This window comes from Trypanosoma brucei, chromosome 9 (genome assembly GCF_000210295.1).
Source record: "Trypanosoma brucei gambiense DAL972 chromosome 9, complete sequence".
Classification (NCBI taxonomy): Eukaryota; Euglenozoa; class Kinetoplastea; order Trypanosomatida; family Trypanosomatidae; genus Trypanosoma; species Trypanosoma brucei.
In genome coordinates, this window is record NC_026742.1 from 2008938 (window position 1) to 2019756 (window position 10819).

Genomic DNA, 10819 nt, shown 5'->3' on the forward strand with positions numbered 1-10819 from the left:
TAGTGAATCAATATACGTGCATACGAATAAACAGGACAGGAAGTATATGCTTGGAATGCTAAATCAAAAGTGAGACGGGTTAATCACTTAAGGATAGTAGTACACGTAGAATTAAAATAGGTATCGTACTTTTCCATCGGCAACAAAAATGCTCTCTTCTACACAATTCCTTCTTCCACAATAAACGCGCACACACAAAAAAAGGTGGGACCACAAAACCAGAACTTTCACGCAAAGATGACATTCGTTAAGGTTGTGAAGAACAAGGCGTACTACAAGCGGTTCCAGGTGAAGTACCGCCGCCGCCGCGAGGGGAAGACGGATTACCACGCACGCCGCCGCATGGTGCTGCAGGACAAGACAAAGTTCGGGACCCCGAAGTACCGTTTGGTGGTGCGCATCACGAACCGCGACGTGATTGCCCAGATCGTCCACGCGAAGGTTGTTGGCGACGAGGTTGTAATGGCGGCTTACTCGCACGAACTGCCACTGTTCGGCATCGAGCACGGACTGACAAACTACGCTGCTGCCTATGCCACTGGATTGTTGGTTGCCCGCCGCATGCTGGCGAAACTCGGACTCGCGGAAAAGTTTGTCGGCGTGAAGGAAGTGGATGGTTCGTACGCCGCTGTGCGCACGAAGGACGACGACCAGGGCGATGACGAGTCACGCTTCCCCTTCAAGGCGATCCTTGACGTGGGTCTGGCCCGCACAACAACTGGCGCTCGCGTGTTCGGTGTGTTGAAGGGTGCTGTGGATGGTGGCCTCGCCGTACCTCACCGCCCCAATCGGTTCCCCGGTTACAACAAGGAGAGTGATGCGCTCAACGCAAAGGTACACCGCGATCGTATCTTCGGCCGCCACGTTGCGGATTATCTGAAGCAGGTGCGTGAGGAGGCAAGCTCAAACCCCGACGAAAAGACTTGCCAGTTCTCCAAGTTTATCGCGGCAAAGGTTTCGCCCGACGACATGGAGGGCATGTACAAACGTGCGCATGCTGCCATCCGTGCTGACCCAACGAAGCGACGTGCCAAGAAGGAGCGCCCCGCTGAGGCGAAACCGAAGAAGTACAACACGGTGAAGCTAACTGGTGCCGAGAAGAAGGCCGCAGCGAAAGCAAAGGTTGCCGCTGTGATTGAGCGCATCCGTGACCGTGCGAAGTAAGGCACTTGGCGCAACTTCCTCTCGTTTTCCTTTACACTCTTTCATTTTATTCTTTACTATTTTCTGTCTTATTGTGTTAAATACATAATGGTGTGTCTTCGTGCTAGCAGTGCCGTGCGCGTGATTGTCGCCGTGAGACGTTCAGCTTTTTTTTGTTTTCGTGCCTTTTCTTAACGATTTTGCTTGCTTTTTCATGTCACACTCTGTTTACTATTACTTTACTTTTGAAAGTAGTCCAGCGCCAATGGGATCGTTTATGTATTTGAACGAGCTATGGAAGAAGAAGTCTTCCGACGTAATGCGGTTCATCCAGCGTGTTCGTGCGTGGGAGTTCCGTCACCAGCACACGATTGTGCGGCTGCGTCGCCCCACACGCCCTGAGAAGGCCCGTATGGTTGGCTACAAGACCAAACAGGGTTATGTTGTGTTCCGCGTCCGTGTGCGACGTGGTGGACGCAAGCGCCCCGTACACAAGGGTATCACGTACGGTAAACCCAACACTGCTGGTGTGCTCGGCAGGAAGCTGAACAAGAACAACCGCGTTATCGCCGAACAGCGTCTTGGAAAGAAGTACGGAAACCTGCGCGTGCTCAACTCCTATTGGGTAAATGCTGACTCGACATTCCTGTGGTATGAAGTGGTGGCGGTGGACCCGATGCACCGCGCCATTCGCCGTGACCCGCGCATCAATTGGATCGTCAATGCTGTGCACAAGCACCGTGAGCAACGTGGTCTTACGTCTGCGGGCCGCAAGCACCGCGGACTACGGCAGAAGGGCCACAAGGCCTCCAAGCTCCGCCCGTCTCGCCGTGCAGCGTGGCGCCGCAACAACCGCATGGTGTTCCTCCGCAAGCGTTAAGGATGCATCATCAGCACGTGACTGGATGTATTCTGTCCATTTCGCTGTCCGCGTTCTACATTCATTTCTTACGGTTCTTTTCCTACGTTTCATTTGACTAACAAAAAGGAAAAAAAGATAAGCTTTCGCTCCTTTGTGTCCCCTCCTATGCGGCGTGCGAGGGTTTCCGTGCTTGCGGCTGTTGTATTTGAACTTCCTGCCTTGTCTTTAATGTCTCTTGCTTTCTTTCCCTGTTCTCTTCCCCTCGCACTCCCTCATACAAATACATTTATTTGTATGTTGTATACATGTGCAACGTGCAAACGACTTCCATCGTGAAAGAAACCACAAGTTGAAATGGCAGCTACCAAGAGAGAGGCCCCCGTCCCGCGCACGGGCATTATTGCCGGCTTCAACAAGGGCTACAAAACAACCCGTCGCGCCCGCCGCCCGTCATCCAACGATCGCTACGCCCTCCCCCACAAGAAGTTGCGTGCCGTGAAGGCCATCATCAGCGACCTCGTCGGCTTCTCGCCCATGGAGAGGCGCGTACAGGAGTTGCTTCGAGTGGGAAAGGATAAGCGCGCACTAAAGTTCTGCAAGAAGCGCCTCGGCAGCATCAAAGCAGCGAAGAAGCGCCGCGCGAAGGTGGAGGAGGCTCTCCGCCAGCAGACCAAAAAGAAGTAGTAAGCGTCACCGTGGTTTGTTGTTTTTAACACTTTTTGTGGTTTCACTGTCTAGTTTTTATACGTTTCTGAATCTGTTTTGAAGGTGTTTACACTTCTTCCACACTGTCGCGTCTCAGTGACGGACGTTTGGTCAGTGAAACGCGGCAGGCGGAATGAGTCAACGTACCGTTTGTTCACCCTAGCAATACACAATTTGTGATCACCAACATTTTTCTTCCCTTCGATTCTTTTTGTCTCCCCTTGTCCGCAAGGGCCTACTAGTTTCTGTTAACATTTCACTAGTACTAGCTTATGCTCCAAGTATTTGCTTGCGATGGGGAATAATGCCCATTTGCGGCGTTCTAAGTTCCGCTGTCTACCCTTTTGTATGTGATAGCTGCACGCCACGGCTCTGCTGAGGGGTGGGGTTTCTCTCGTTTCCTGATAGCGACGTTTCACGCTCACGCATGTGCTCACTAGTGCTGATTGTGCGGTAACAGTTTGTTTCTTTTTTTCATATGAGTTTGTGTGCGTTTCAGCTCAGTAGACGAACGCAGCGATGCTGGCAGGTAAGATAGAACAACGGCATTGTAGGACAGTTACCATCGCGGATACTGTAGATGCTTCGCATCACGTGAAACATAGGCATATTTTAGAGCGACTGCTCTCCACGGTTGGAAGAGAAACTACCTTTTGCGCTGCACCCACTTTTTTTCTTTACTGATGTTGGTTGTTTTTGTCAGAATATTTGTCTTTTAGCTTTATCTCAATGTCCCCGCGCACATTTGAAGAGGAAGGTGGTGTCCTTTTTACTCGCCGTGCGCTAACGGCGGTCCGTCACCTTTCAATGGCCCCTATTTGGGGAATGAGTCCCATTAGTACGTTATTGAAAAAATTTTGATTACCCCTTTACTTCCATCCATCGCATCCACCACCTTACGGAGCATTCCATCGGCCAGCTTTATTATTATTTTGTCCGTTGTGGCATTCTGCTGCACTGTTATCGCCTCCCTCTTTTCCCACCTTGAATCTGTTTACTTAGACTGAGGGTTTACCAAGGGCGCTACAGGTAGCGCAACAAATGGAGTGCTCTGTGCACTCGCCATGCGGTCGGTATGTCGTAAGCTACAGGAATGCTGGCGACACGTTGCACATAAATGCTGTTCCCAAACCCGTGGCGGTGGAACCCGGAGCGGAAACTATCCACTACATTGCCGTCCTGGGCGAAAGTCACATTGCTGAAATATCAGCGGCGGCAGGAGTACGCAAGGACTTCACCGCGTTCTCCGATATGATTTATAACGCAATGATCGGTCGGTCGCCATGTGTGCGTTTTTTTATTGAGACATGCAGTGAAATGCGGACTCGCATCGCTACGGAAGTGGCACAACGACAACACGCCTCAAAAGGGCCTGGTGTCGATGAGGAACAACCAGCAAACACCAGTATGGATGGTAGCGGTAGTGGAAACAACAGTCTACTGTCCGAACCAGCTCGCAGTCAGTGGTTTTTCACTCTGGACTATGATGTGGACTTCACCCGTGCCATGTTCCCCGTTCCGCTCGTTGCAACGGAAGGTGGAGCCAACTCTAACAATGGAGAGCGGCAAACCGGACTTGTGAGAGCCGCTGGCCAGCAACAGCAACAGCACGGGGTCGCGGCAATACCAAACTGCGCTCCAGCGGCTGTTAAAAGCGATGACAACGAAGTGGCAAAGTGGCGGACGGAGAATGAGAAACTGAGGCGGGAGAACGACGCCCTCACACGGTTGTGCAAGGAGAAGATGCTTGAGATGCAGCGGCTGTGCGAAGATTTTCAGTTGCGCGTGGAGACTGTGAAGGAGGTGGAACGGCTAAAGAAAAAACTGGTGGAATTGCGCACGCGGGCTACCCGTGCAGAGGAAGAGAGAGATGAGGCACAGGCAGCTTTGGCTCGCATTCGACGTGAGCATCAGCGTCTGCAGCGCAGTAGGACACCGCAAGGCCGAATTGAGCACCAAAGCGAGAAACCCACTCGGCAGCGCTCTCGGTTTGACACCCCTCCTGTTGTGCGTGGCCGCCCCACCTCACGCGGTGGCGCGCGGGATTCGCCGCTGCTGAGGAGACTAAGCAGTGGACGCAAACAGTCGCACTGCATGCCACGCAACCGGTCAGCGAGTAGTGAAGGCCTAACAGTAACGAAGCGACGCCTTTGGAATGGAAGTGGCAGCAGTGGACCGCCGTCGCGCTCGAGTTCGTGTGGCAGCTGCGAGCGTCTGTATCGCAGTCCCACCGCGAGCAGTAGCCAACGTGAGCGCTGCACAGCAAAATATTTTGCGTCCCGTGCGGTGTTCTTCTGAGTGGAAGAAAGGCGAATTCAGCGAAGGATAGAAAAGTATAAGCGTACGTGTATACGATAGAACCTGCGTGTGAAAAAAGAAAGTACGTTAGACGACAGTGCTTAAGGGGGGAGGGGAGGAAGGAACCAAAACATAGATACATAGAAACACAATATTGCCTTCGATTGTAAGATGACTGCCACATGAATACGCATACTTCGATGCATTGGCGTCTCCTCACCACAAGTAACTTCCCAAATGCATCCCTCCTGCGCTGCAGGCACATATATATAATATATTTGCTTCGCTATACCCTTCCTCCCTACGATGCACTTTGTCTTGTCACCATTGTTTTTTTTTTGTGTGTGTGTGCTACGACTGCCGTGTTGATTTCTTCCCCTTTAATCTTTTTAGGCGTCACCGCAACTATTAGTGACTAGCTCCTCGGGCGATGCTCGCTGCTACCCGAAGTTTGGGCGGGCTCTACAAGGTGCCTGGACGCAAATCCCTCGGTGAGATTTGCAAGCTCAGCCTGCTTGAGGCAACGCCAGAACCTCAGTTAGCCACAATATGGAATGAACACCACAAGCAGTTCGTCCAATACTGGGGCCGAACCATCTCGGCTGATGCGTACTACGCTCTGCAGCCGCGTCTTAAGCAGTCACCGTACTTTGTCATTCCGGTGTTCCGAACGAAGGGACTATTTAACGTGGTGACAAACTGGGACCGCGATCTTGTTGGTGTCGCGCCACTTGCGGAGTGGCAAGAGAAGCAAGACAGCGCGCAGGTACACATGACGATTCAGTTCTTTACGGAACTGGCACGCACAAAACGGATGGTGATGGTGCGGTGTGAGATTAAAGACAAGGTGTTTGTCCGCCAGGACTGCGTGTTTGTAACGCAGATGCTGCTGAAGTATTACTCCGATCCACAACTATACGAGATGTGGGTGGAGGTGTTTAATAAGCGTCCAACCCAGTTTGATTATCACATGTACCTGCGTAACATGAAAGATGAAGCGAAGCGGGATGATATACGCATCGAGGACAAGAAGGCGCAGGTGAGGATGGACGCCTACGGGCCGGTGATTGACACGCCGCCGGATGCCATCGCGCAGCAGATATTAAAAAGTGTTGATTCTGGCGCGCCACCACCAGGAGAGAGTCTTAACGGCTGCAATGGATATAGGAAAGAGTAGTGTTGCTGTCGAATATGACAGTTACAAAGCCCATTGGATCGTTCCTTAAGGGATATTTGTGTGTCTGCTTTTGTGCCTGTGAGTGTAATTTACTGTGAAGAGTTTGTGAGGGCCCACCGCCTCCCTTGTGGCCGTTATCGTTACTATCATCGCTACCATCGCTGTTGTCGCTTCTACTCTTCCCTTTGTGTTGTTGACACCCTCCCCTCCCCTGCCGTTCCTCTTGCATGTCCCGTCTGTTACTACTATTCGTTATTTCAATACATTTAGGTTTTTATAAATTTGTTTGTTCTCTCTCTATATAAGGGCGTGTGAAGTCCACACAGAAATGGGTGCGACGGTGATGATGAAAGTGGATGAACTGGGGACGATGGATGTAACACTGAAGTAACTGGTGACATCTCTACCGCAACATATGATCGAGCGAGGATGTGTGTGTGTGTGTGTTTCTCGTTGCACCATTTTCGTTGTGTGTTGCAGCTAAGATGAGGACTGTTGAGCCGGTTTCCCGTAACGCTTGTGGGGTATATGATAAAGAGGGCCATACATGATGAGCTGAAACAGTCTGTGGGAAGGATGGTAAGGTGGTTCACTGCACGTTTGCTTGTCACTGCACATTGGAGCTATATGCATATGCATGCATGTTAACAAACAAGTGAACAATACCTGTTATTCGAAGTTAATGTCTGATATTAGGCGTTGGCGCGTCGCACCTTGCAATACTCGCTTTGCATATTATTATTAGTTTTTGCAGCTGACACCTTTCCCTTCCCTTTCGCTGTACTTTTGGTCACCATTACTTTTTGTTCCGTTACGTGAATTCCAAATATTTCTTTTTTTTTTTTAAACCCTCGGACTCGCAACCACGCCAATGCACTTGCATACACGAGCGCATCACATGATTATTTGAAAGAGCGATAAAACGAGGGTTGAAAAAACAAAACAAAAAAAAAAAGGGAAACATCCATGCCGGACGTTGCCGAACACATAAAACGCCAGTGTGGCTTGCAGTCGACTGTGGTAAGTGGTAGGTTTAAAGATGCATTAGACGAAGCGCAGTGTCGACCGGCGTATCTCCTGATCTACTTGCATTGTCCAACGCATGAGGACACACCGGCTTTCCTCAGTGAAGTCCTCCCCAACCCGTCGTTACGTGAACTGATTGAGTCCCGCTTTGTTTTGTACGCGGCCTCTGTGATGGAGCCTGAGGGATATCGTCTCTCACTGGAGTTCGAAGCAACAACATTTCCCTTCCTTGCTGTGACTCTGCGGCGCGAAACGGTGCTGACAGTGAAGGGGCTGTGCTGCGCGCGGGACCTAGTGAAATACTTTCAAGCGATGTTTGATCGATTTGATGGTGTGCTTGCTGAGGAAATTCATCTGAGACATGAACGGGAGGAGAGAATGCGGGCCCGCACGGACGATGAGCGCCACATTGCCGAGATGCAGGCAGTTGATCGCAAACGGATTGAGGAATTCGAAAAAAAGAAGAGGGACAAGGTCATGAGGTTGCTCCTGGAGAGTGAGGAAATGAGGCGGAAGTTGGAAGAGGAAGAAGAGGAATGTGACCGACGACAGCATGAGGAAATGTTTATTCAGACACGATCTGACATTGCCCGCACCGAGGCAGAGATGCGACTCGCGCCTGAGCCACCCGCTGATGCCGATGTGTCGACAACAACATTTATTAGTTTTAGGTCGTTGAGTGGGAAGCAGAGCAAGCGCCGCTTCTACCTTAGTGACAGACTCAGTAACCTTAGGGAATACGGCAAAACGCTTGAGGATTACGACGGGTGCAACTTTCAGCTTGTCGTCGGTCACCCACCGCGGGCGCTGGAAACGGAGAGTGACAGAACCATTGGCGATGAGCCAACTCTTTTTCCACGAGCAGTAGTAATGATGCGTCGCCTGTGAAAAAGTTGAGGGTCAACAAAAAAGGAAAAAGGGAAATGAAGGGATTCCCCCACCTTTTTCATCGGACTGCACGCTGCCGTGTCCGCGCCTCCGTATCTCCAAGCGGTTGCTGCTTCCAGCGGCCAGAGGAGGCACACCGGAAGTTGATATTTGGGGAACCGGCCCCTTCGGGGTTAACAAACCACAATTTGTTTGTGGGCTGTAAGCCGCATGCTGCGATATTTGTGTTGGCGTTTTTCCGCTCTTGTGGAAAAGAGGGCCGATGGGATAAATGAAAGGAATTGCGCTGGAGGGTCATATATACAATTTTTTTCTTTACTTTTGCCTTCGTCACCATTATCGGTTGCACTGGTTCCGCCCTCTGCCTTTTGCAGGATCTTCATGCCTTTCTTTTGTTCCTTCGTTCACTGGTCCCCACATGCGGGGGCGTCGCTGAATCTACTCTTGGATGCTGCTCACCTACTTTTTGTTTTGTTTGTTTGTTTGTTCGTGTCAACCGTTGTTTCCTCGTATCAGCACGGCAACAGAGAGAATGGTTCGGTTTCAGCCATGGAGCATGGCCGTGCAAACTCGCTTTAAGTGGCGGCACAAGGAGACGGACCGCTGGCGGCGACTAATGGACGCGACTTGTGTTCCCCTAGACTGGATCGGACAGACTCGGGGCCCATCCTTCACACAATACAGCGGGCACTGGACACATCTACTCACCTGCGCACATGTCATCACGCCATGGGACTATCCAAATTTTTATCCCCCGAAAGGCCCGACGCGGTTTGTGTCCCGCATAACCCTCGCTGACACCATGACACAGGTTCGCCTTGTTTCACTGCAAGGTAATGCGGTTTACAAGCACTTCACTTCAAATCAACACGTGTTTGTGCACTCCAACCCACGACTTGATCTCTGCGTCTTACACCCCGAGCAGAATCTGCGGCGCAGTGGAGAGATGAAGATGTTGTGGATGCAAAATGAAGGGTATGTTACGCGACCCCGCCTGGAGCTTGTAAAACCGCTGGAGGTGGGGGATCATGTTTGGGTATATGGCATGACGGCCCATGAATCCCTTTTTGATGAGGAAGGAGGACCGGAACCCCTCATGATCCCAACGGGAATCCGAGCTCGCGTGCATGCCTTGACACGGGAACATTTCTTTATCGACACAAAGTCTATTGAAGGTGCTGAACGAGGGTGTGTGGGTATGGGAATGTGCGGCTCTGCTGTGATGCGTAATGGACGTTGTGTTGGGATGTTAACGGCAACTGTACATGAGGAAAGTGACTGTAAGGAGCTTGCTGGCACTGCCATGTGTACCTACGCCTCAGACATCTTTGAGTTTCTACTGGAGGTAGAGCGACAGATGAAGGCATTACCCCCAAGTCTAAACCGCCAGGAAACCATGTTTCAGCAGCGTCGCCGCGGTGAGGGATCGGAGGAATATGAGAAACAGCGTGAGACAGAAGGCAAGGAATGGGATTTGGACCATACGAGGCTGGCACGCCACATACCCGTACCCGTATCGCTGTGGCATATGGAAGAGAAATGGATAACAGAGGAAGATTACATGACAAACAAAGTGTTCGGTCGTGGAGGGCCATTTAACCAAGAAACTCAGGAAAATATTCTTGGATACGACATGAACTCGTCCAAATCATACGGGGAGCGGCCCGGGGATATCGCCTCCGTGTCTACTGCAACGCAAGACGGTAAACCAACAATGCAAGGCGAGCGGAAGGATTACAGCCCAACTGGAATCTACGCCGATCACGAAGACTTCAAGACAAGCGATGTGTGGGACTACAACGTCAGCTCGGAATTGCGGTCGCTCTTTGACAAGGGCGTTGACGCCAAAGATGCCCACAGTCTCAATATGATGCGCAAGTCACTCGAGAATATCCGTGCACAGCGTGCAATGGAAAAAATGAAAGAAACAGTAATGAAAGCCCCAGGTCACAGTGAAGACCCCCTCAATGTGGGAAGCATGGGTCGGTACGACGTCAATATGGAAGAAAGCAGTGCCCAGGCGTTCACTCCAGACACGGATGATGAGGTACGGGCCGCAGCGCGAAAGGAAGAAAAGTACCATGAGGAGCTGCGGCGGCGGCATGGCAACAAAGCGCGGCCATTTGGTGACGAAGATCTGAGAGGATTGTGGGAACCTCATTAAGGGATGATATTTCTGCGAGTGAGTAAGCAGAGGTATGGAAAAAGGAAAGGATTTGGCAGCCACGGGGAAGAAAGCAAAAAAAAAAAAACGGGTTACCGTTTAGGAAGTGGAGAACTCACTCGTGCGTGCCTTTATGCGAAGGGGACGGGGTGCCTCGTTTTTCATGGGTCGCGCTGACGGCGTCCGCAAACATCGGGTGAAGCATCATCACTTCTCGCCCCCTCCTTTCCTTTTTCTTTTTCACTTAGTTGGCATTCCATTATACTACACGCTGTTGGGGGTTTGTCATCATTACACCACCATTCTTTGTGTACATTCTCGTTTAATATCGTTATTTGCCACTGAAGCGCACTCTTCCAAGTTCAGAGACACAGTTGGTAGTCATTTATACATCATACGTACATGTTATACATATTGCCCCTTACTGCGGGTTCGAAATGCCCCTGGTGTTGACCCTCTCCTTGACTCACTCTGTCCCGCGCATCTAAACATATGTGCATACAATATTAGGGTTGTGACACAGTAAGTTTGTTTTCTCTTTTAGTGAGAAGAAATT

At 50.8% G+C, this 10819-nt stretch overlaps 8 protein-coding genes across 8 annotated transcripts; all 8 read left to right on the forward strand.

Annotated features, from left to right (window-relative positions):
- Positions 1 to 237: 237 nt before the first annotated feature.
- TbgDal_IX9390 (60S ribosomal protein L5, putative) lies at positions 238 to 1164 on the forward strand (the record flags this gene model as incomplete). The annotated part of the gene is made up of 1 exon (XM_011778827.1): positions 238 to 1164. The coding sequence occupies one exon, from the start codon at positions 238 to 240 to the stop codon at positions 1162 to 1164; it is 927 nt and encodes a 308-aa protein (XP_011777129.1).
- A 193-nt stretch (positions 1165 to 1357) lies between these two features.
- TbgDal_IX9400 (ribosomal protein L15, putative) lies at positions 1358 to 2023 on the forward strand (the record flags this gene model as incomplete). Its single annotated transcript, XM_011778828.1, has 1 exon — positions 1358 to 2023. The coding sequence occupies one exon, from the start codon at positions 1358 to 1360 to the stop codon at positions 2021 to 2023; it is 666 nt and encodes a 221-aa protein (XP_011777130.1).
- A 336-nt stretch (positions 2024 to 2359) lies between these two features.
- TbgDal_IX9410 (ribosomal protein L36, putative) lies at positions 2360 to 2689 on the forward strand (the record flags this gene model as incomplete). The annotated part of the gene is made up of 1 exon (XM_011778829.1): positions 2360 to 2689. The coding sequence occupies one exon, from the start codon at positions 2360 to 2362 to the stop codon at positions 2687 to 2689; it is 330 nt and encodes a 109-aa protein (XP_011777131.1).
- Positions 2690 to 3751: 1062 nt separating this feature from the next.
- Positions 3752 to 5008, forward strand: TbgDal_IX9420 (hypothetical protein, conserved; the record flags this gene model as incomplete). The annotated part of the gene is made up of 1 exon (XM_011778830.1): positions 3752 to 5008. The coding sequence occupies one exon, from the start codon at positions 3752 to 3754 to the stop codon at positions 5006 to 5008; it is 1257 nt and encodes a 418-aa protein (XP_011777132.1).
- Positions 5009 to 5438: 430 nt separating this feature from the next.
- TbgDal_IX9430 (hypothetical protein, conserved) lies at positions 5439 to 6185 on the forward strand (the record flags this gene model as incomplete). The annotated part of the gene is made up of 1 exon (XM_011778831.1): positions 5439 to 6185. The coding sequence occupies one exon, from the start codon at positions 5439 to 5441 to the stop codon at positions 6183 to 6185; it is 747 nt and encodes a 248-aa protein (XP_011777133.1).
- A 966-nt stretch (positions 6186 to 7151) lies between these two features.
- Positions 7152 to 8099, forward strand: TbgDal_IX9440 (hypothetical protein, conserved; the record flags this gene model as incomplete). The annotated part of the gene is made up of 1 exon (XM_011778832.1): positions 7152 to 8099. One exon carries the CDS (start codon positions 7152 to 7154, stop codon positions 8097 to 8099), a length of 948 nt encoding a protein of 315 aa, XP_011777134.1.
- Positions 8100 to 8547: 448 nt separating this feature from the next.
- TbgDal_IX9450 (hypothetical protein, conserved) lies at positions 8548 to 10263 on the forward strand (the record flags this gene model as incomplete). The annotated part of the gene is made up of 1 exon (XM_011778833.1): positions 8548 to 10263. One exon carries the CDS (start codon positions 8548 to 8550, stop codon positions 10261 to 10263), a length of 1716 nt encoding a protein of 571 aa, XP_011777135.1.
- Positions 10264 to 10396: 133 nt separating this feature from the next.
- TbgDal_IX9460 (conserved hypothetical protein, unlikely) lies at positions 10397 to 10789 on the forward strand (the record flags this gene model as incomplete). The annotated part of the gene is made up of 1 exon (XM_011778834.1): positions 10397 to 10789. One exon carries the CDS (start codon positions 10397 to 10399, stop codon positions 10787 to 10789), a length of 393 nt encoding a protein of 130 aa, XP_011777136.1.
- Positions 10790 to 10819: the final 30 nt, after the last annotated feature.